This window comes from Pimephales promelas, chromosome 4, assembly GCF_988280905.1.
Source record: "Pimephales promelas chromosome 4, fPimPro1.hap1.1, whole genome shotgun sequence".
In the NCBI taxonomy this organism is placed as follows: domain Eukaryota; kingdom Metazoa; phylum Chordata; class Actinopteri; order Cypriniformes; family Leuciscidae; genus Pimephales; species Pimephales promelas.
The window spans coordinates 35346255-35366460 of NC_142772.1; the positions used below are offsets into that span (position 1 = coordinate 35346255).

At 36.9% G+C, this 20206-nt stretch overlaps 5 protein-coding genes across 8 annotated transcripts; 1 reads left to right on the plus strand and 4 right to left on the minus strand.

The window, feature by feature from the left end:
• Positions 1–1608: 1608 nt before the first annotated feature.
• On the plus strand, positions 1609–5420 carry drd7 (dopamine receptor D7). The gene is given in 2 exon segments (XM_039658582.2): positions 1609–3016; positions 3018–5420. Coding segments are annotated over 2 exon segments (1326 nt in total). The 5' UTR covers positions 1609–1751; the 3' UTR covers positions 3079–5420.
• Positions 5421–6903: 1483 nt separating this feature from the next.
• histh1l1 (histone H1 like1) lies at positions 6904–8335 on the minus strand. The gene has a single exon (XM_039659794.2). It carries the CDS (start codon positions 8262–8264, stop codon positions 7644–7646), a length of 621 nt encoding a protein of 206 aa, XP_039515728.1. The 5' UTR covers positions 8265–8335; the 3' UTR covers positions 6904–7643.
• Positions 8336–9550: 1215 nt separating this feature from the next.
• LOC120469750 (histone H4) lies at positions 9551–11128 on the minus strand. The gene has a single exon (XM_089130364.1). The coding sequence runs from the start codon at positions 11072–11074 to the stop codon at positions 10763–10765; it is 312 nt and encodes a 103-aa protein (XP_088986490.1). The 5' UTR covers positions 11075–11128; the 3' UTR covers positions 9551–10762.
• A 720-nt stretch (positions 11129–11848) lies between these two features.
• Positions 11849–14640, minus strand: cyb561a3a (cytochrome b561 family, member A3a). 3 transcript variants are annotated; one of them, XM_089130362.1, is made up of 8 exons: positions 14597–14616; positions 14374–14465; positions 14065–14171; positions 13690–13886; positions 13256–13464; positions 12701–12855; positions 12251–12419; positions 11849–12048 (listed from the first exon to the last, which is right to left on the minus strand). In XM_089130362.1, the coding sequence occupies exons 4-8, from the start codon at positions 13874–13876 to the stop codon at positions 12025–12027; spliced, it is 744 nt and encodes a 247-aa protein (XP_088986488.1). In that variant the 5' UTR covers positions 13877–13886; positions 14065–14171; positions 14374–14465; positions 14597–14616; the 3' UTR covers positions 11849–12024. The 3 variants fall into 3 exon arrangements, with proteins under 3 accessions (XP_088986488.1, XP_039515704.1, XP_039515705.1); XM_039659770.2 differs by having other exon boundaries at positions 14407–14640; XM_039659771.2 differs by lacking the exons at positions 14374–14465; positions 14597–14616 and having other exon boundaries at positions 14002–14072.
• A 535-nt stretch (positions 14641–15175) lies between these two features.
• Positions 15176–19614, minus strand: hdr (hematopoietic death receptor). Of its 2 annotated transcripts, none has more exons than XM_039660001.2 (10): positions 19410–19614; positions 18509–18650; positions 18298–18426; positions 18010–18121; positions 17514–17605; positions 17297–17386; positions 17170–17210; positions 16769–17050; positions 15953–15989; positions 15176–15858 (listed from the first exon to the last, which is right to left on the minus strand). In XM_039660001.2, exons 1-10 carry the CDS (start codon positions 19434–19436, stop codon positions 15566–15568), a joined length of 1245 nt encoding a protein of 414 aa, XP_039515935.2. In that variant the 5' UTR covers positions 19437–19614; the 3' UTR covers positions 15176–15565. The 2 variants fall into 2 exon arrangements, with proteins under 2 accessions (XP_039515935.2, XP_039515936.1); XM_039660002.2 differs by having other exon boundaries at positions 16952–17050; positions 19410–19612.
• Positions 19615–20206: the final 592 nt, after the last annotated feature.

Below are 20206 nucleotides of genomic sequence, written 5' to 3' on the forward strand. Positions count from 1 at the left end.
GAATGATTCATTCACGCATCAGACTGAACTAAATCGGTCCGAGCAGTTCACGAGCCGAACGGCACAGCATACTGACTGAACATACTTAGCATGCATGCTTGTCTTCCGAGCACACATACATCTTATTATTTCATCTTATTATTATAACATGGTATTCTGAAAACAGCCATTGAACTAATAAACACTAAACTAATAAAACATAATGGAAACATAGCTAAAGTTAAGATTTGTCCGTTTTGGCTGATCTGGTGTACGAAATGTTGGCAATAAACACCTTTTTTTACAACAAAAATATATTATGTGCTAAATAAACTGTGAACTTGTGTATTGCAATGCAAATTATTATTATTATTTATTTTTTTATTTATTTATTGCAATGCAAATTATTTGAGGATGACGTAATATTACTAGTTGATTTGTCAGAGACCGTGATGACACATTTATGCAAAGTGCAAAGACCTAAAATAATAGCTGAATCCTGGTTTAATGAAATGAACTGTTTGAAGGAATCGTTTCACTTGAATTTATTGGACCGAGACCTGTAATCCATATTAGGCTGCATAGGGTCAGCCAGACCCGGGGACACTTCCTACACCCGATGTACTCATTACATCATATGGCATCTACGCTAATGTTAGTCTTTCCATTCATTCCGAGGTTTACTGAAGTCAGCCGGATCCGGGCCGTATCCAGATCAGATGGTGAACCTGCGCCTGGACATGACCACAACGCATGCCTGAACTGCCAGCCTCAACCTGCGAACTCATCTCCATATCGGCGTGATGACTCTGACCTCCAACCAGATGGAACTAGATAAATATTGTGAATGTTCTAATTCAATCTAACTTCTGACCTATAATGTTGCCTAAATCATAATCATACTCTGCTCGTTTGTTGGCCAGAGGAGACCTGGCCACTGACTGAGCCTGGTTTCTCCCAAAGTTCTTTCTCCATTCTGTCACCTGATGAAGTTTTGGTTCCTTGCCATTGTTGCCTTGGTTTTTGGCTTTCTTAGTTGGGGACATTTAATATTCAACAAAATTATTGATCTTCCTTACTTCAGGTGGATGATGGCACAATTTTCTTCTAGAAACAAACTTGCTGTAATGTTTTCATGTTATCACAGTGAAGCTGCTTTGATACTATTGTAAAAAAGTGCTACATAAATAAATGTGAATTTACTTGATCTATTTTCTTTTGGGACATTAATGTACGTGCACTGCCATCTTGTGGATAATGGTGCACATACAGGAGCTGAATTTATTCAATTCAGTAAATTAATCCATAAACAAACACTAATTAAACTCCATTAGTCAGACAGCAGCTGTGTTCAAAGAAAGATGATTTCCCACTTATGTTGCTTTATTTCTTTAATTATATACATTTAAATTATTTCTATAAAGGCTAATACCCAATTGAAAACATAAAATATATATATAAAAAAGAAATAAATAGGCTAATACATAGCCCATAATTTACATGACATGAGTCACATTCTCCCCCTCTCCGGTTGTTTCTTAGGCTCCTCCCCCTAGTCCTACTTCCAAGATCATTAGTCTCACCCTCTGCACTGTATTCTCACTCACTTCTCTGGTTGAAGGAAGGAGGGAAGGTTATTTCAGAAATGTTCAATTATTACAGGCAACTCTCATTAATGGACGAAGTCTTTGGATCTAAAACTACCGGCAAATGTTCCCCAGAGGATGGATGCTTGACAGGTCGCAGCCAGGGTAATAGGGACATCCCAGAAGATGGTAAACCAGACGGAAGGTTATGTGTCAGAGCTAATAACTCGCTCCACGACTGCTTGTCTGCTTTTTATTTTTGTGCTATCCACCTTTCTAGGGAATGCTCTGGTCTGCACGGCGGTGGTACGGTTCCGTCATCTGCGCTCCAAAGTGGCATATGTGTTTGTAGTGTCTTTGGCTGTCTCAGATCTCTTAGTTGCCTCGCTTGTGATGCCATGGAAGGCAGCAGCTGAGATTATGGGGTTCTGGCCGTTCGGCAGTTTCTGTGAAGTATGGATAGCCTTTGACATCATGTGCTCCACTGCCTCCATTCTTAACCTGTGCATCATAAGTGTGGATCGTTACTGGGCTATTGCCATCCCGTTGAGCTACGAGCAGAAAATGACAAGAACAGTGGCCTTTGTCATGATAGGAGTGGCATGGACTCTCTCTGTTCTGATCTCATTCATTCCTGTGCAGCTGAGTTGGCATAAGACTCCCGGCCATATAGAAGACCTGGTAGAAATATCGGAAAAATGCGATGCCAGTTTGAACCGCACTTACGCCATCACTTCGTCTCTAATCAGCTTCTACATCCCTGTTTCCATAATGATTGTCACTTACACACGCATCTTCCTCATAGCACAAAGGCAGATCCGAAGGATATCAATGCAAGAGTGCAACATTAAACATGTCCAGTCCTGCCAAAGCTGCAATAAAGCTCCTGAAGAGAAGTTAAAAAGCTCATTTAGGAGGGAAACCAAAGTCCTGAAAACTCTGTCGATGATCATGGGTGTGTTTGTCTGCTGTTGGCTTCCTTTCTTCATTCTCAACTGCATGGTGCCATTTTGTGACCCTGGCCTCCACAACGCCGGGCAGATCCCATGCGTCAATAAGACGACCTTCGACGTGTTTGTGTGGTGTGGGTGGGCAAACTCTACCTTGAATCCTGTAGTGTATGCCTTTAATGCAGAATTCCGCAAAGCGTTCTCCAGTCTCTTGGGATGTGGGAAGCTGTGTTCTCGGAATACTGTTCAAACGGTTGACTTCAGCAACGAGCTGGTGTCGTATCATCGCGACTCCACGAATCTTCGAGATGTTCACCTCTTCGGTCACCACTGTCCGCATCCGCATGCTGTCAGGGAGATAAGTGAAGAAGACATGTGCTTTGATACAGTGTCACAGATGGCTGAAGTCCCTTTTGAGACTGAATGTAACTTTGTTTATGGGGAAAGGCCTCCTATGGTGGATCATGGAGAAACAGAATTATCCTTGGATAAAATCATATCATGTGTCTCTTGAACATGTGGCTCAAAATGTAGGCGAATCTCCTATATCTGGAATACTGTGATCTGCATATGTTTAGGCGTACTTTGGCTGAGAGTAATTGTTTTGTATGTTTTGTATATTAGACAAACTGAGTGAGATGATTAATTGTGACTATAGAGAACTATAGAGAACTGATTTTGAATGCTGTTTCTACATACTCTGCTGCTCATTAATCTTTTAAAAGGTCACTCTCACTATGAGATATAATTAAATATCCTATAGAACCATATTTTACCAGCTAAAGCTCATAATGCATTATCAACTGTTATTTCTACTTGAAAATTCCCAATCATTTTCAGTTAACTTAGTGGAGGAAATAATAATCATATTCTATCATGTTGAAAATTTTTGTTCACTTAGCTAAAAATTAATAACCCCTGACTTTGAAATGTCCTCTATTCTCTCTTAAAGGGAAAGGCACTGACATATTTTGTTTATTTATTGGTTTGTTTGTTTGAGCATGGCATATGAGATCAATGGAAAATATGAAAGGAACAATATGTAGGATTTTGCAGTAAAATATCCAAAAACCACTAGGCCAATATTATATATTTTGTTTAGTTTAGTTGAGAAAATAGAGTGCCGAAGTGATGACGTCACTTTGTAGGACAACCAACTCGGAAGCTAGCCGCGCATGGGTTCCCTCGATCGAAAAGCAATGCATTTTCCCCATAGACTTTTGGAAAATCGCAAAAAAAAATAAGATATGTGTTTAACAAAGCGTTGTGACCCTTACACGTTTTGTCTATCAAGATAATCTCTACAAGTTAATCCAAAATTTATACATTTTGAAGCCTATAGAGTTTTTTTTTTAAAAACACAAGCAGACACAATAGTTTAAAAAACCCACAAGCAGGTTATATATAACTGTGTGTTCTATGTCATAGATTAAAACGTGAAAATGTTAAGAGGCTTTGTTCACCACAGACCTTATTTCAGGCGGTTTAGCAAAAACCCATTAAAAATTCCCAGTCAATGGCGTCATATCCGCTTTGTCCGCGTTCGTACTGCTATAGTAACCATGGCGATCATGGAATATTTTGTTCAAACATTATGGACCATGGCAAGCAGATTTTGAGACAAAAAGAGCACTAAAACGAAATTCTAAAACTTTCGAGATGCCGAGAGCTCCACGTCCACTAGCCTACTAACTTCGACTTGACAGAGTCACTATAGTGTTGCATGTAGGCCTACTTTATTAGACAGGTGAGCAAATGTACATAAATCTAATCAATGTTATTAAGTTCAACATGATGAAATCTTAGAATATGATCTGTATGTTTATCTAATGTTAATCTAGCTTACTGCTATATCATATAGCCGAACAAACAACCTAACTAACAACATTAAACACTCTCAAATGCCGTTTAGTGTGATGGTAGAGCAAGTGGAACAGTGCCGTGTTACCTAAAGTTTCATTCGTTCGATAAACTGACATGTGTTAGTATTAATTCAGCGCTTGCGTGGGTAGAATGAAATGTCCTTAATCCTTTATTTTATTTATTTTTTTATTATTATTTTTTAATTAATGCCAAGGTATCAAAAATACAAGTAAATTACGTCCTTAATCCTTTATATCCACGGGACTCGAGTTGCGTGTGATGCTGGTACGTCTCTCAGTAGCAATCGCGCCATGCTTCATACCACAGTCATGTTAAAAACATCAATGTATTCACTCATCCATAAAAGATCCATCAGCTTGACGACAAGATCCATAATTCCGCTTAATGCTTTGCGTCATCGATACCTTTGTTATTGTAAGAGGTTAGCGACCCCTGGTGGCGAAAAATCCTATTCATGCAACTATCTTGAAAATTAATCTGTCTAACTCTTGTCCAAATAAAGCTTCTGATCTATTTGTTCACATCCAACCTGTTGGAGGCTGAGATTTTGTTTTAAGATAATACAATTGAAACTTAAAAGATATTAATGTATAAAAGGTTTATATAAAATGTTTTAAGGAAGTTGTTGTTCTGCAGTGTGATTTGCAATAGCCTACTCCATCTTAAATATTTCATTATTTTATAATATCTACTGGTTTACCTTAGTAATAATACAATTCTATTATTTGATTGACTACTTGGGAAATTTGAACATTTGCCACTCCACAGAACCATTTAAAAAAAAGCAGCGCCATGAGGTATGAAAGAGAGTCTGCGTGCGTTCAATTAAATCTGCTGTAAAAAATCTTTATATGGCTCTTTTACTGTCTATACTCCTTATAATTTCACTTATAATTTTCCACAGCTCATGCTGTCTTTAGTTGTTGTTTTTTACTGGAATGTTTTTGCAGTGTTCTGTGAGCACAACAATAAAAAAAACACATTGAATAATTACAACACACTGAAGAGATGTATGTCTATTGATGCAGCCTCGCTTTCACTTCCGTTAAAAATCAAAGATGGCGCAACTGTGAATAAGATCTATGATCAAACTTTGAAATCATTCAGTAACAAGATTTTTGTCATATATACATTCATATATGAAGTTTAACCTCAATTTATTTAGCCTATTTTTTATCCCCCCCAAATACAAAATAAATAATTAAATATAGCCTATTGATAAAAACAACGTCTACCAAAAATATGTTCAAAAATGACTTCTAGTAAGAAAAAATTCTCCTTAATTAAAAACAATAATAATTAAACAAGCATGGTGTACATTGAGGCATTAGCAAACTAAGTAGCTGCTTGGGGCCCCTTGGCCACCAGGGGGCACCCGAATCGACTCGAAAAATCGAAAAGTATTTTTTAATTGACTTATGTCACTTAAACAAGTGACATAAATGAATGAATTAATATGAATGAATGAATGAATGAATAATAAAAGACAAGAACATTCTGATTTCATGATTAATATACCTCCAACAACTGCTGCTGTGTCTGCCAGCGTCAAATCATGCCCATAATCGAGACACCTCTGCGTGCATAGACAATTCCTGCGCAACTGCGTATAGTAGCGGACTCGTAAAACCATGTCACAGAAAACGTATCCCTCTGGTGCCGAAAATAGTACAAAGAAAATGACAGACGAGGAGAAAAAAAACAAGATAAAAATATGTTTGCATGTGTAGCAATCAACCCAATCTTATCTACGGCAAGCCTAGAGGGGAAAAATACATTGCACACACACATACAACGATCGCCAGTGCATTATTACCGGTATTACGGTAACAGACTTTGTTAGATTCTGTCATGTACAATCTAACAAAGTCTGTTAATAATAATAATACTAATACTAATAAAAAAAAAAGATTTTGTGGACAGTTATACTGTATTGAGACAGTTGAGAAATAATAATATTTTTTACAGGGTTTAACAATTGTCATTGTTGAATCCTTGCTCTTATTATGTTTTTGATTTTTCAGTTGTCATTATTCTATCAAATAAATTTGAATTAGGGGTGGTGATGGCGCAGTGGATAAGACACATCCCTTTGTTATGAGAGACTCAGGTTCGAATCCACTGTGAGATACCAATGTGTCCCTGAGCAAGACACTTAACCCTTAGTTGCTCTATAGGTGTGTGACCTGACATATTTTGCAATTGTAAGTCGCTTTGGATAAAAGCATCAGCTAAATGAATAAATGTAAATAATTTATTTGATATGTTTTGAATAAGTTAAAGAAGTTAAAGAGTTAGTAAAAGAGTAAAGTAAAAAGTATGCTATCTATTTAGGCTATCTATTTTTATTAACTATTTATTTTGTATTTATACATAACCTCACTGAATCAATTATAATGTATCATTATTGGGTGATACTCTTAAAATCGTCAAGCAAAGGTGAATCTACGTAGTGGGAGGGGCCCCCAAAAGATTCTGAGTAGATAGACAAATGAGCACTCATATTCTGATATCATTTTTTTTATTAGGAGTTTTATAATAAACGTTGAACAAAATATAAGTTTATGTATGGATAAATGTTAAGAACAACAGTATACAAAAAAAAAACACAAACAAGTCCTTTCACTGATGGAATGCAGTTAACCATCGCTTAACTATGAATAAATTAAGTGTTTGTTCTGTATTGCTGTATTTACAGGAAAGTCTCGTATAATCCAGTAAAAAATATAAATATAACGAATCGTAGTGATAAAACACACTCATCATCTTTTTAGTCACGTGCACTCACGCTCGCACACGATGAACTTTGAACAAACTAACGTTATTTATAACGTTATATGTTACTGTATGCACATTTTGGACACTTTCCAACCAGCGGACTCTTCTGTATAATCTCTGAAGGGTTGAAAATCTACACCAAGTAATCGGCTTTGTGTATCAGGTAGCCTACAGAGGTAGAAACTGTCATGTGTTTTTATCTTATACAAAGTAAACCGATCTTGATAAAAGTCTTCCACAGCATCTTGATGCTCGATCGCGCTGGTGATATTTTTTTAGAAGCAAATAAGACTCTAAAACAAGACTAAGTTACTCAAAACAGTGTCACGTCCAATCTAAAAAAAAAAAAGTAAATCTTTTCTCAGTCTTTTAAAAAGGCAGTAGCCTTCTTACACATCAGGAACATTTGCACTTCTGTGAAGATGGGGTGGCTCTTACAAGAGCCTTTGGAGTGAAGTCTGTCAGTCTACTTCTTCTTGGCGGATGTCTTCTTCCCGGCGGATGTCTTCTTCCCCTTGGCAGCCTTGGGCTTTGCGGCTTTAGGCTTCACTGCTTTGACCTTTTTAGGACTCTTTGCAACTTTCTTCACTGCCGGTTTCTTCACTTTCTTCGGGCTTTTGGTGGCTTTCTTGGCCGCTGCCGGTTTCTTCACTTTCTTGGGAGACTTCTTTGGGGCAGGTTTCTTTACTGCTGCCTTCTTGGGCTTAGCTGCCTTGGCCGGCGCCTTCTTCGCGGCTGGCTTCTTCGGTTTCGCCACAACTTTCTTGACGGTTTTCTTGGCGGCTGGTTTCTTGCTCACCTTGAAAGATCCGGATGCCCCGGTGCCTTTAGTTTGAACAAGCGCCCCCTTTTTCACCAAAGATTTCAAAGCGATCTTGACGCGAGAGTTGTTTTTCTCAACGTCATATCCACCACCTGCCAAAGCCTTCTTTAGAGCCGCCAGGGAAACTCCTTTGCGCTCGTTGGAAGCGGCAACCGCCTTCACGATAAGGTCTGACACGCTTGCTCCAGGCTTTTTCGCCTTTGCTGCCTTCTTCTTTGGGGCTTTGGCCGGAGCAGCCGCGGGAGCAGGAGCAGTTTCTGTCATAGTTTCAGTAAACTTAGAGCCGATGTCTCGTAGTACAGAGCTGTCAAACAAACAATGTTTACATCCAACAGCTGAGGGCGGGATTTAAACGGGAGATGAGAACCATATAGACTCAACCGCCTCAACCGACGCTCTCAACAGGACGGAGTCGTTTGTAGATGTGCTTTCTGATCTTGAAAAACACAAGGTTTCCCGCGATACAGAATGGTGGATTGCAGACTTTAAACCACGTCCAGATACCTCAGTCTTTCTTCTTTAAGGGCAGCTCATGTTTCGTGTAAAACATCGGTCAGTTTTTAGTACAAAAATAAAAACGCGTCCAAATTTAGTGCGAGTCTCAGCGGTAAACGTCGCACTTCCTCTGTTCTTTTGTAGATTATATATTAAAATTCGAAAATCATAACTAAAACGATAGATGTTTTGCATAAAGAAGACCCTAATGTACACATTTGTGGTGGTTTTAGTCAAAGAATGCTCACGGAATATAACAATTTAGCGGTTTTCTTTAGTGGAGGTAACACAGATCAGCACTGTCGCCATTTCAACCTCCCCTAATCTCTCGGACATTCTTTCTACAACGATCTAACAATGATCATATCTATACATCCTGTACATGATTCAAGTAACTTATTTACAAGCAAGTTTCCCAACATTACAGACATTTAAAGATGTTTTCCGTCATTAATAAAACGGGAGGGCTATATTGTTTGTCTGAGAAAGAGAAAGGGTCGAGGTGTGCAACAGCAGCAGGAAGCAATCGATGTTGTATTGAAGTATTTATTACCATTTTGCAACATTTTAAATACTTATACACCAATACTATTAAACACTTTACTGTTATTCTAATTATATGTAGTCGTTGTGAAAAGGTAATTTAGCCTTATTCTACGAAGAGGCATAATAAAGCGAGGATTTAACATTGCTTCATTGGCCAGCAGGGTAATAAAATACCGCACTTTACACTGTTGATCCACTTTAAAAAAATAAAACTATTTGAAGAGTTCAGATGCAAAAGCCTCTAAATGCCATTTGAAATTTTCTTCTTTAATGATGATATTTATCAAACTTGTATATTTAAGTTCAGTAATTTCACTTAAATGACAATGATAATTACCTATAAATTACTGAACTTAAATAGCCTATACAAGTTTGATAAAAATCATCATTAAAGAAGAAAATTTCAAATGGAATTTAGAGGCTTTTGCATCTGAACTCTTCATTTATTTGTCACATGAAATATTTCATAAATGTATGTGACAGAGTCAGGTTCAAATTTACACGTAATTTGAGTTTGGGTACTTAAAAATTAGGCTAAACTGAAACCATGTTAATTCATTCAGCAGCAGCAACACTACCAAACACCAATGGCAACAAAAGCTCATTTCTATGATAAATTATAGCCTACTTTTATTAACATTTTCACTAAAAACAAATCACAAAACGAATAGTTTCCGGCCCTGGATGCTGATTGGTCAATAAGTCCAACACATATGGCTTTGACCTGTTAATACAGCAGCTTGTTATGTCTGCTTGCGGAAGAATGAAACTTAATGAAGTGAAGTTGCTTAATGAAAATGTGCTTAATGAATATTTGTATTCTTCAAAATTTTATTAAGCAAATGCATTAATTGTCATTCATAGACCACATAAAACTGCCAGGCATTGCAACAAAAAGTATGGTTTAATAAAAATGTGTGTTCTTGGTGTTGTTTGTGAATAAGGTTTGTGTGTTTGGTGCGCCCAACAACCTCTTGGGCACCTAATATATTAATTAAAATGTGCAGCCATGGATTTTGTGCCTACTCGAGTTTGTTGTTAAAAGTGAAAATTTCATTAAAATGTTTTTTTTTTCTCTTATTTTAAATTCATCCAGTGCTATTCCGCCGCTTGAAGATAAGACATTACAAAACTATTCAACTAAACATCATTGTGTAATCTAACATGTTACTACTATTTACCAATCAGCACTGAATACGAACGCTATATGATGTCTGGGACTGTATTATTGAATAAATGGTGGTTGGCTCGTTTTAAATTGTGTCCCTAATGTTTATCATGGTGTAGGCCTAACTGTTTTATTAAAGCAATAATAAAAAAAGGGGTACAACTTCTGATGGATTTTTTTGTGCTGTTTTTTGCGCCCATATTCATGCATTAATTATTTATTAATTAAAATCAAAATTGTGTCAAATAAATGTTATGATAATTAGTAGTTTATATGCATATGCAAGAGTAAACGAAAAAAAAATCCTGATTTCTGTTCGAGCACCCATTAATTAATCAACTGTTAAGTCATGTTTATGTTGTTAAAAGTACCGTTAATTCACGTAATTAACCACAAACAGCTTGCTTTCTTCGCTCTGTTACATTTTAAATAATGAACACAATATAAACTAATTTAAATATATATAAACTAAAACGGATTCATTTGCTCTTTTGATTGAATGTTTGGGCGGCTCTTAAAAGAGCCTTTTATTGAAATACGGTCCGGGCGAAATTTAACCGCCAAAACCATACAGAGTACGGCCTTGACGCTTCAGAGCATACACTACGTCCATAGCAGTCACAGTCTTGCGCTTAGCATGTTCGGTGTAGGTTACAGCGTCGCGAATAACATTTTCAAGAAACACTTTCAGAACACCACGCGTCTCTTCATAGATCAGACCAGAAATACGCTTCACGCCACCACGACGAGCTAGGCGGCGAATAGCTGGCTTTGTGATTCCTTGAATGTTGTCTCTCAGGACTTTGCGGTGACGTTTTGCACCACCTTTCCCAAGCCCCTTGCCGCCTTTTCCACGACCAGACATGGTAGCTCACTGAGATTTCTAAACGCACGAATGGGATAGGAATGAATGGGTGGCGGACTGGGGAAGACTCATAAGTATCTTTAAAGCGGACCTTGTTGAAACCATGCTTGTAAGAGCGTCACTGCAGGCGGAGCTCATCATGTCGTGTAACCATTGAGTGTAACAGACAGTGCAAAACAAGAAGGGAAATAGAAAATGATCTATTGAGCTTCCGTTTTTTATTTTATTTTTTAGTACAGACCATGGAATGGAAGAATTTGTATAACAAATAAACCATAGACTGTATAAACGAAAATAAACAAGTATAAAGCGTGCTTTCAGTTATTAGGACAGACCTCCTTATGATCCTATATCCTTTTAAAATGATATTTGCTGGTTTTTCAGAGTATAATTACATTACTTTTGAAACCTAATTTGGTATCGATTTGCATTACATGTGTGTTTTATTGCGTATATTTCAAACTATCAAACGATAACTGATTTGGATTTTTACCGAAATATGTAAATTTTGAAGACCTCTGCCTAGCGCTTTGATTGGTCCGAGACTGTCTTGGTTTCCTATTGGTTATTCGCTGATGATGACGCGTGGTGGTTTGTCCCTGCCTTTTTTGAATGCCCTTCCCAGCCGGTTTGAACCGGTTTGAGAAACAAAGAGGAAATACCTTCATCTGGTTTTCCTTCAAAGACACAAACATTGATGTGTCATAAAATTATTTTAATAATTTTTATATACAGAGGCCTTCTTTAATAATAAATTAGCACAAAACACTGAAAAATAAGCAGTGGTTATTTATGATATTTTGCCTTTGCTCTACACAATTTTTAACACCAGCAGCAACACAATCAAATCTAAGCAAAAGCACATAAAGATAACTTTGATTCGACTGAAGAGAGCTGATCAGTCAGAATTCAAATAAATACAACATTTTCAGACATTCAGCTTTAAGACATCAGCTTCCATCATATGCCAGGGGCTGAAAATGAAAGAAAGGGACAATATAAAAACACTTCTGTCAGAAAATAAAAAATAAAAATACTCCCATGAATACTTTCTTAGTTAATAATTTATGAATATAGAAAGGTTTGTACTAAGTCAAGGTACTTAAACATGACTTTGTCACAATAACAATATTAGCTGGCAATTTCTTTCTTTTCTTAAAATCCTTTGTCTCTTACCCTGTAAACTCCCTCGTCATAACCTGGCTCAGGACGCTGCCATATCTGATTGGACAAGATTTTCAAAACAACCAATCCAAACGCCACAATGACGACTCCCAAGGAATTTGCAGCGATTGCCTCTGGTGGTAATGAAGAATAAGCCAGCGTCTGATTGGTGTTTCCTTTTCTGAGGAAAGAACCAATAGAAGAACGCGTTTGCTATGGCACCACAATGAATGTATTGAGAGCTCTACATTTATGAATACATGTTCTTTTTTTATCTTCTTCTTTCTACATCATACTGCAAATCTTAAAATATATCGATTATCGACATTATATTTAATAATATATCGAATTCATAATAATCAAATCATCAAACGGCACAAATAATCCATGAAGATCTCTCAAACATTAGTAGTCATATATACATAGGTTCTTCACCTGCAACTGCAGATACATGTCACTTACAGTGCAAAAAATAGCTTTTCGTTGATCCCTGAGATGCAAGATACAATGCTCAGTACCAAGATGATTCCTCCCATCCATACATGAGCTGGCTTTATAAGGGCACGTGCAGCCATTGGGGCGCAAGGTAAGAGGAACGCGGTAAAACCCATGACCCACTGGGGAATAGAGAAAGGGACATTTTTTTAGTTCCTGTGGGAAGATTAATGTTTTTTATTTACTTCCTCTATGCAAGCATGTGTCCGCCCCGGCATAATACTAAAAAAGGTAATAGCGACTTTTATCTCACAATTCAGACTTTTTTTTAGGCGCAATTATGAGTTCATAGCTCACAATTCTGAGAAAACTAGTCAAACAAGTCAAGCCTGAAATAAAGTTAGAATTGTGAAATACAGAACCACAATTGTGGGTTATAAGAATAATAAGTTGCACTTACCTTTTTAATTGATTGTTTCACAGCGGAAACTATTTGTTTATACACTGTTTAACTGTTGTTTACAACAACAAATGAAGACAAACTACTACACTGTACATGAGCAGTTTTAACACGATACACACCTGTGCAGTGAAAAGTGCAGTAGTACAAATCCCCACCCAGCTATGGAGGGAATAGAGGTTGGGTGTTTGGTTTTTGTTGTGGAAGTCGAACACAGCACAAAGCCCGAGAACAGACAGAATGAGAGAAAGGAGCAGAAGCCCAGCGTGTAACAGCTTCCACGGGAGCTTATTGTGACCCCATGTCAGAGGAATACGGTACACTACAGCCGCTGGTTACAAGAGAAAATGACATTAATGACAACTGACAGAAAGTCTGTTCAACTGACAAAATAAATGAATAAATGACAGAAATACAAATAATGTAACACATCAAACTAAAACAAACACAAACTTTCTACCACAAGGCTGAAACCATTGCTTGTGCAGTGTCACGTGTTATATTACAGCTACAGTAGCATGAAACAAAAGCCAAAATAATACCCAATCAAACGTACCATTCCCAAAAAGAACCACCATTCCAGTGACCATGAAGACCGGGTGCCAGTTGAACTGCTTGGCTGAACCGTCCCATGCAAATCCACCTCGGTAGGTGTAATTCCAGAATGCTACTAATACCACACAGACAATCCCCAGTACCAAGCACAGCAGATAGGTAACGTAAAATGCTACAATTCCTCTCATCCTGTGAGTGCTGCAGAAACAGAGAATGCGGATTAAGTATACTTGTCAAATGTAGACTGAATCATACAGGTGTTCATCAAGACAAACAACAACATTAATAAGCATTTCAAAATATTTTAACATGCCTTATAAAAACGCGATGTCACAAACTCAAATAAATAGAGTAGTGCAGCACATGTGTACTGTACCTTTATCTGGTATCTCACAAATATCAAACAAACTCGTGACGGGTATTTTTTCTGACTTGATCTCAGTTCCTCTTTCCATAATTCCCCATCATGATTTTCGATTTCTTCTGCAAACAGACCAGATGGCAAACAATAACCATTAGAATAAATGAGGAACAGCAGAAAGGGAAAAACTAGCAATAGTAAGGATGAAATGGAAATTATTATAACACTATGCTGCACAAAGAAAGAACTATTTAAACTGCTTCCGTGATGCAATGCAACAAAACATGTTAAAAAACCTTTCGCATGAAAGGTCCGCAAACTTACGGAGCGGTTTATACTCTTCTTTTGTAGTCTTACATTGTTGTTTGTGTCTTACAGGTTGTGTTTGGTTGTGACGTAATGCCAGTCTGAGGACACTCGAAAACAAACGAGGTACACACGCAAAATATTTTAGAAATTGTATTAAATATAACAGAACTGACTGTTAATTAAAGATAATGTGATTCTATCAGATGTAATGCAAGAGAGAAAATAAGCGTGTACTAACTTTAACGACCAAGCTCACAATGGTCATGGTTTTTGTAAAACGCGGAACCCAACATTGCATTTCCTGTTTAACTACAAGGGTGCATGGGAAGTGTAGTGAACACGACCTATTTCGCAATAAAATACGATTAAAGAATTTATTTGAATTATCTCTTAACATTTGATTATTAATCTAAAAAACACTGACATAATGACGTAAGTGAAATACAATAACGTACAATAAGTGCCTAAGGTGTCTTTAAAAGGAAATTACTACAAACATTTTTACACACTGAAGCTAATTTTCTAAAACCAATACATAAGCTACGCAAGGCAAATGTCCACAAAATTGTATATATATATATATATATATATATATATATATATATAAACTATTTTGATGTTGAAATCATAGGTTGAAATCTATATATAGATCTGGTGACCTCTGGTGGCGAGCAGGCTGAAATACAGTTTTCATATACTAGAACTTTTAAGAAACGTCCAACCAACAGAGTTGTATGCGGACATTATATTCAGAATCTTAACATTATTTAAAACGTCATTGTAAAGTCACAATCAATAAGGGCATACAAACAAAATGTACAAATGAATTGCTTTTATTAGTTCACAACAAAATAATTCACATGATATGTTAACCTATTCAAGATCATATGTACATCAATTTTGTCTACAAATTGGGAAAGAATGCGACCACAATAATAGTAACTCAACATTTCATAATATTAGAAGTCTTAAATATCACTTTTTTTCCTCCAAATGTAACTAATATAAACAGCAGCATAGCATTTACCTTTTCTAAACATTTGAACATTATTGGCCAACGTAATAAATATTGAAACATGTTCCATTTTGGAATAGCTAGGAAATAACACTACATAAGCTAAGCAATGCAAAAAAAAAAAAAAAAAAAAAAAGCATACCTTTGGTACCTGAGGTCACTAAAATGGTGACAATATTTGTTTGTTTCCAGTCACTCATCTTCATATTTAAAGTAACCATTACTAACTGCCTTTGTAACAATATTTTCTGCTGACAGCCTTTGGTCTAAATAGATTAATGCTTCAATAAGACTGTTGAAATCTGCCTTCAGTCCCTCCTTTTCCATCCAGATTTTTAAAAGTTCATAAACTCTGTCTTCTGGAAAAAGAGAATCTGTACTTTTGATTGAATTATCACTCAGTCCAATGAACCTGAAGAATCTGTTATGATAGTGAACATCCATTTCTTCAAAGAAATCAAACGTTTTCTTCAACGATTCCTCTCCTGAAAAGGTGAGATTAAGTACAAACACTGTAACATAACCTTTTCCCCCCCACAAATTCTGAAATTATGCAAGGAAAAAAAGTTATGGCCCTACCGTTCAAAGGAACGACTCTTCTTGACCACTCTCGTTCCTAAAAGAGATGGAAGAATATCATTTTATGGTAATTCAGTTCAATTCACATTTATTTGTATAGCGAATTAATGTGACTCGTTGACAGTTACAATGGTGGTTACTGGGGGTACTTATTTTTGAACAAGACGATAATGAAAGCTTGACAAATCCAAATTATGTATATGAGGCTTTTTACAGTAGTTTAAACTTAGTTTTAGTCAATCAAACTTGTCTCACTGAGAAAGACAGAACGTCAGACATATTTTTATACAGTAGCCTATAAACTGTATATTCTAGATTCCCTGCCATACAGTCTGGGTTTCCAGAGAAAAGTTTAATGTTTAAAAGTTTCTTTATTCATAAAAAAAAAATCATATCAATATCCACGTAATTATTTAATGAAGTAACACCTATTCCCAAAACAACACACAGATTGCTCAGGAGTTACTGGAAACGTCAGGTCCAAAAATGCCGAACAAAGATATAAGCTGTCACCAGTATCTGAGTTTGTCTCATTAACACAAAAAGTGCAAAAATATTGCAAAACTTGAGCTCTCCATGTTCAATTGAGTTTAAAAAAACCTGATTTTACAAAATATTACAAAACATGGAAAGTCTTTATCCTGAAAGAAAGCTATGACAATGCAGACACCAAAAGATAGTAAATTTGCTACTTCCTCTAGTCTCCAAATGACCAAAGGCAATGCATTCAAGCTTAGGAAATATTAAAAGCAGAGACTTAAGCATTGGTTATGACGGTAGAAGTGTTGTTAATACAAAGAAAGCAGCAACTCTCACCAAAGTGTGAGGCTGCCAGGCAATTGCAGAGCTTGGAGGCTGGTTAGTGTGGAGGGGCTGGAGGTCAATGGGCACAGCGGACATGGCCAGGCTAATTTGTGAAGAGTTGGCGGTGTTGGGGAGGCTGTCCCCTAGGCCCCTGTCTTTTTCCATCTCTGATGAAGCAGGTACATGGGTACACACCGTATAGTTTTGCTCAAGAAATGGCTGGAGCTGAGAGGAGTCATTGATCTTGGAATTCTGGGCATTTTGCCTCTCCTCTATCACCTCCTCATTGTCACCCTACAGGGCAAGAAAGATGTCATCTGGTCGTCATATTTACAGAGTTCAAATCAGTGCGGAGTTAAATCAAAATGCATGAGTTTCTGTGGTTAAAACTGAGAAATGTCTCATTGACCTACCATACAGATCTTAACCATTTCCCTTGGACTCCTTGATGTGACTGGAATTAAAAAAGATTTTGTACGGTAAGAAAAAAAGAATCATGGAAGAAATATTGAAAGAACCGAGGAAAGATGTGTGCCCTACCCGCTCCTTTACTTGGTTTTGACTTTGTCCAGTAGACAATACACAAAATGCATGCCAGCATTGCAATTAGTGGAACAACAATGAAAGTCACTGTAGGACAAATGGGTTGTAATCACTATGAGAAACACTATGGAAACAAAGCCTTTGCAAAAGGCATGTTGGATCGAATATCCCAGTTAACAATTCTAATTTCCTTAACTTTAAATCATTGGGCTACCTGAGATGGAGCTTCCTGAAGAACTTCTCTTCCTACAAACTGTGTTGGAAATGTGTGTACAGCCTTTTACAGTCTCCTCATCCTCTTTGCATCTGGGTTCAACAAATGAAATGATTTTGAGTTCACAAAAAAATTAAACTAATTTCATGTTGTCATCTTTGAAACACAAATTAAGATATTTTTTATGAAACCACTGAAAGACAAAACTTTGATGTTTCAAAAAGACAGAAATCCCTGTGAATCAAGCCATTTATTCTGAAGAGATTTATAAAATGAACAGATCTAATTTTATTCACAAACATTGATGAATGCAAATATAGTACATAGAAGCTCAAAGTGCTTGCTTGTCATACCAGAACCAATGAAGTTTGTTTGCTTGTGCACATTTTCATTTTTTGGTGTGCTATTCGTGGCGTTCATGTTAATCAGTTTGACTAACATGAGACTTCTTTGTCCAAAATCTAAGTTTTGATCAAATGTTCCATTAAAAACTTACCTGCTGCATTTCTTGCACACCTCACATGCCTGGTCAGGTAAGCAAAATGACCCCTGTTTGCACTTGCACTTTGTGTTCTGGGTAATTGTGCATTTCTCAGTGGTTTCCTGATCTACAGAAGGAGCACAAACAGCAGGCAATTTACAATTAAATATATCTGAAGGAAGTCTATCATGGGAGCACAGAAATGATTTGACTTGAATGACCATAAAAGTTTATGTTAAAATAATTTGCATAAATCCAACAGACTTGGCAGTATGGGACAATATTGTCAAATAACAGAACTACCTATACGGCACATGCTGCACGATAAACACTTCTGCAGTCCATTTTCATGCTCAGTGTATGTGTCAAACTCGCATGTTTTACACTCTCCTTTTTCCGAAGCAGTAAGGCAGGCCGTTTTCACAAAGGTTCCTGCAAAAAGATGAGTTGGTGGAATGTAAGTGCATGTGCATTGTCTAACCAGAACCAGTGTTTATTAAAAATTCTCATGCACCAGCAGGGCAGTTCAGGCAGCAGATGTTATCATGTTCATACTCCAGGCTCTCTCTGCAGGAAACATCCCGACTTGATCTGTTCTTCATGGACCCTTGAGCCCAGGACAGATCCAAGTGACTGATATTTAGCAACAACAAAACCTACACACAGAAGAAACAGTAAAAAATGATGACATATGCTTCTAAAAAGACTGACTTTCTGGTAAATAATTATGGATAGCCTGTGATCAAATGGTGTTGTATCTTATAGTGACACCTACTGGTGTAAATCTTATCGCACCTTTCATTTTGTCTCAGAACACTTGAGTTTGTTTGCGTTGGAAACTTAAAGGGATAGTTCACCCAAAAAAATGACAATTCTGTCATAATTTACTTACCCTCAAGTTTTTCCCGACATATATGAATTTCTTTGTTATGTAAGACAAAAGAAGATATTTTGAAGAATGTCGGTAACCAGACATTTGTGGGGCACCATTGACTTGTATAGTATGAAAAAACCCATACTATTGAGGTTATTGGTGCCCCCCCACACACACACATTAAAAAAAAAATCTATTTATAAAACCCATTTCTTTACATGCCTATTCCATTTTCGGTATATTTTTTAAGTCATTGTCATTCCAATTTCCACGTCAACACTATTTTAAACACACTAAAGTTATGTGAGTATTTCTATAGAGATAGATATTGATTACACCACGGTTTCGAATTATATTAAAGTTTTTGTATTTTTTAATTGACAAAGAAATGTTGTGCCAGGTGGTTTATCGTCGCGGACCAGTCCAAGCATGTCTCAATTTAAAGCGTCATGAAGCAAACTAAACTTTCAAAGTTTCTCTATAACAACATTCAAATATACTGTATCTAAAAACAAATTAAATAAATGTTAAATTCACTTACCAAGATAATAATGTATCTCATTCTCATAGTAATCAAATCATTTCGTCACTTTCTCCGTATAAACTGAAAGAAGATAAGTCCCAAGACCATCCTACTGATAACACACCTCAAGTATCTAGCTGTCGAGAAAACTTCCGGTCTTATATTTTGGAATTGAGTGGTTCTTCAAACCTGAACACGCTGAATGAGAAGGGACGAATCCTACGGATCCTACTATGGCCGAGGCTTTTCTTATGAATATTAATTAGGTTTCGTGTGACGTTACCCTAACAAGTGTCTGAGCGTTAGTCACGTGATCTAATTATTTTCATGAACCAAGCGAGAAAACCTGGCTAGCACCCAGGTCGCTTAGAAACTTCACATCGTGTTGAATTACTACTTTATGTATTTCAATATTTTAAATTATGTCTTAGGAAAATATAGGCCAAGTCAGATAATTTTGTTCTACGTGTTTAGTCATCTGATGAATCACCAACAACCGTATATTCTCAGGACATCTGAACGCACACATAACATTATTATCAATTTCCGCAATGCAAGGGCATCTCTGTCAGTTTGCCGCTATCTAGCAGACAGTTGACTGTGACAGTGCGATACTATGACTGTTGAGCGACACTGTGTAAAACACAGGAAATTAACTGAAGGATACTAGTCGACTGCAGTGTACGGAGGAAGGTGGGACTTCTGTTTGTTTATTCATTTGTCAAGTCTAAGGGGAATTTCATACTGATGCTTCAGAATGCAGACAAAGGTCGCTCCTTATTCAAACACAGTTAACCACGTGATCCACTCATTAG